Source organism: Trichoplusia ni, chromosome 6, assembly GCF_003590095.1.
Source record: "Trichoplusia ni isolate ovarian cell line Hi5 chromosome 6, tn1, whole genome shotgun sequence".
Classification (NCBI taxonomy): Eukaryota; Metazoa; Arthropoda; class Insecta; order Lepidoptera; family Noctuidae; genus Trichoplusia; species Trichoplusia ni.
In genome coordinates, this window is record NC_039483.1 from 8208197 (window position 1) to 8211957 (window position 3761).

General features: G+C 38.3%; 1 protein-coding gene across 1 annotated transcript in view; it reads left to right on the forward strand.

Moving 5' to 3' along the window:
- LOC113494722 (adenylosuccinate lyase-like) overlaps positions 1–3676 on the forward strand; it is a 32980-nt gene extending 29304 nt beyond the window's left edge. The window contains 4 exon segments of the mRNA XM_026873158.1: positions 1804–2099; positions 2601–2869; positions 2872–3432; positions 3435–3676. Coding sequence (XP_026728959.1) covers positions 1804–2099; positions 2601–2869; positions 2872–3432; positions 3435–3613 — 1305 coding nt within the window. The 3' untranslated portion in view covers positions 3614–3676.
- Positions 3677–3761: the final 85 nt, after the last annotated feature.

Here is a 3761-nt window from a genome sequence, read left to right on the forward strand (position 1 = left end):
CTTATCAGCACATTCGTGGTCTAATCTTATCACTTCCAACGAATTAGTAGGGCAGGTTTCATTGTACCTTCATAACACCTGACTTTCGAAATTAGGTCTTGTGTTTATTGGTCTAAGAACTGTTATTGGTTTTGGCTATTGTTTCAGATGTTGATCCAAGTTCTTATCAAAATTTAGGCTGCTATCCTATTTTTTTAGATCTATAAATGAGTAATTTTAACTTGAATTGATATTGTCCTCTTGAATAGGAAATTGTTTTCAGACTGACTTATTTTCTTATGCTTAGCACGATGGTTACCACTGCATGGTAATATAATAAAATTTTCCACTTTTATGTTCAAGCCCTTTATTGATTTTATAATTTGCGCGGGAAAGACAGCAACAGATAGTCGTCATGTTGCTACTTTATAAAAAAAATAACACTCAGCATTATTTCTTCGACACATAACAATATACCATCAAAGATCTCTATGAATATTTTTCCTGGCTAAAATACGAGATTGTGAAGTTAATTAATGAGTTGCTTAAGTAATTAATTTCAAGCGTGTTATATCGAAGGTTGTTAATCTATTAAATCCATTGTCCTAGATAACGAACTCTCGTTTTCTAACAAAAACTTAAATGATTTGGAAGCAAAATCAAAGGGTTCTTGCGTCAATTCTAACTTTACAAGAATGTTGCGTAAGTGCCTTAAGTCTTAATGAATGGTGCAAAATTATAGAAGAATCTGAATTAACACCTAAAAGTGATGCGAGTGGCCTAAAAAATTATTGCTTTTTCATATTTTCAAGTAAAATGTATCTACGTCCCTACTAATATTACAAATGTGAATGAAAGTTTACTAAAAAGTACGTAAGTGATCATCATTAATCTTTGTTCTTATAAGGATTAGGAGTAAAACGGGGTTCGCTTGAATCCACTTACTTGAAAGAAAAAAACAGGATAATGCCTTACAGATAGTAAAACATAAACATAAAAGTTATAAACGCATTACCTTTATTAAAGTTACACTCTGTTGACTGCCAATATCAACCACTACTTCTGTCGCGAATCAACTGGTCGTCAACTGATTTCTTATGAAATAAGCAGGACCCTTGTATTTCCTTTCTTTTATGTTGTATTTTTACCCATTTTGTAAGTAGCACTAACTGGCTTTATGCAAAAATGATTGTAGACTCTAAAAATATATATCAAAGTAATGAATTAACCTATTTCATAAATGTGTTTCTCAAAACAAAGACGATTGTCTCATAAAACCACAAAGCCGTTTCATTAATACATTCTTACAATATACATTATTTTTAAATGTTCAGTAACGAACGTATCTATAAATGAGTAAGACCTCATTGGATCATTCTGTAATCCAAATACGTAAATATGAACTCATTTAACTAGGCGCCACTTCATTTAAGTTCTTGGTATTTTTGCTTCTCTGGTACATAATATTTTTGTTTCAATGAATGCTTCTAATAAAGGAAAATTTGTGTAGTAGGAAAGTATTTTTGTAACCAATGCACATCTCTTTAAAATAAATTCGTTACTTAAAGGATAATAAAATAACTTATTTTGTAAGTGGATATTTTGCCAAAATTTATGGTACTCGTATGACTGTACGAAAATGTGTAGCGAGTAATTAATAGTCAATTAGTCAATAACTTTATTGCATTTCATATTATATCATTCAAAGATTTTAATCCGACATTCAGCTACTTGATGCAGTGTTGAGACAATCACACATATTTCCTTACCCAAGGTCTGAAATTGTATTCACCATGTCTTAAACATCACATAACATCTTTCCAGGAACTGGGTCTCGACATCAGCGACGCTCAAATCGCTGAGCTAGAAGCTGCCATCCACGACATCGACTTCGAATCAGCAGCAGCCCACGAGAAGAAGGTCCGTCATGACGTCATGGCCCATGTCCACACCCTCGCCGAGAGGTGTCCGAGGGCTGCTCCTATCATACATCTTGGAGCTACATCCTGCTACGTCGGAGACAACACGGATCTGATCGTGCTGAAGCATGGACTGGACTTGTTGCTGCCGAGGCTTGCTGCCATCATCAGTCAGTTGGCAAAATTCGCTGATCAGTACAAGTGAGTATTTATGAAAAGATGCAACCAAATTATACTTTCTTAATAACTTTATACAGGGTGCCTAATGTCGCCCAATGCTACGCTGTTGCAGGTGCGAAGGAGAGACGCCACTTTATACTGTCTAATGCGCTGTCCCGCTTTCACAAAAAAGAAACTTATTCAAGTTAACTTAAATACCATAGCTATGTTATATATGTATCAAATAAATAACTTCGATTAAATGTTTACCTGCCATTATGACAAGTATACAAGACGTACATATTTAGTATGCAGTAATAACTAGTTAGAACAATAAGCAATAATCAACGTAGTGACCGTACTACAATATAGTAAGTGTTTGTACGTTAATAAATTAAAGTAGTGTATGTTTGGTCATGATAATAAAACTGTGCATTAGACAGTGCAGGAAGCTTAACCAATTAAGACATTTGAAATAACATTGGGAGAATTTATATGATTTATCTAGTGATTATGTATTAATGCAATAATTATATTTTCCAGATCACTGCCCATGCTTGGCTTCACCCATCTCCAGCCGGCTCAGCTGACGACTGTCGGCAAGCGAGCCTCTCTGTGGCTCAGCGACTTGTTGATGGATGAGCGCGCCCTCTCCCGGGCAAGGGACGACCTTCGCTTCCGCGGAGTCAAGGGAACCACAGGTACCCAAGCCTCTTTCCTACAACTATTTAAAGGAGACGGCGAGAAAGTTAGAGCTCTAGACCGCAGGGTCGCCGAACTTGCCGGCTTTGATAAACGCTACCTGGTTACCGGACAACATACTCCAGGAAAGTGGACTTGGAAGTAATTTCTGCCTTATCGGGGCTTGGAGCGACCGTACATAAGATGTGCTCAGACATTCGTCTGCTAGCGTCGCGCAAGGAAATGGAGGAGCCTTTCGAAGCCTCCCAGATTGGTTCAAGCGCTATGCCATACAAGAGGAACCCGATGCGTTCCGAACGCTGCTGCGCGCTTGCTCGTCACCTCATCACTCTACACGCTAATGCTGCTAACACCCACGCAGTTCAGTGGCTCGAGCGCACTCTGGATGACTCCGCCAACCGTCGTCTTACCCTCGCCGAGGGCTTCCTCACAGCTGATGCTACTTTATTGACTCTACTAAACGTTTGCCAAGGGTTAGTCGTCTACCCGAAAGTTATCGAGCGTCACATCGCTCAGGAGCTACCATTCATGGCTACGGAAAATATTATCATGGCCATGGTTCAGGCTGGTGGTGATCGTCAGATTTGCCACGAAAAGATCAGAGTGCTGTCTCATGAAGCGGGCGCTCAAGTGAAGCAGCATGGAAAGGATAACGATCTGATCGATCGTGTGAAGAAGACAGCTACTTTGCTCCTATCATTTCTCAACTAGACAAGATTCTGGATGCATCTACTTTCATCGGCAGAGCTCCGGAACAAGTCACTGAGTTTATTGCCGAGGAGGTGACTCCTATTATCGCTAAGTACAAACAGACTTTGGCTGAAGTTGAGAAGCCTGTTGCTTTGAATATTTAAATTGACGCAATTTATTATTATGTTTTTAGCTTTGACATGTATTAAAATATCTTGAATTGAAAATTATTTTTTTATTGCCATTAAATAAAAATAAACACAATGAAAAATTCAAACTTCAGACAGGACTCGAATCTGCGACTCCTGGCCA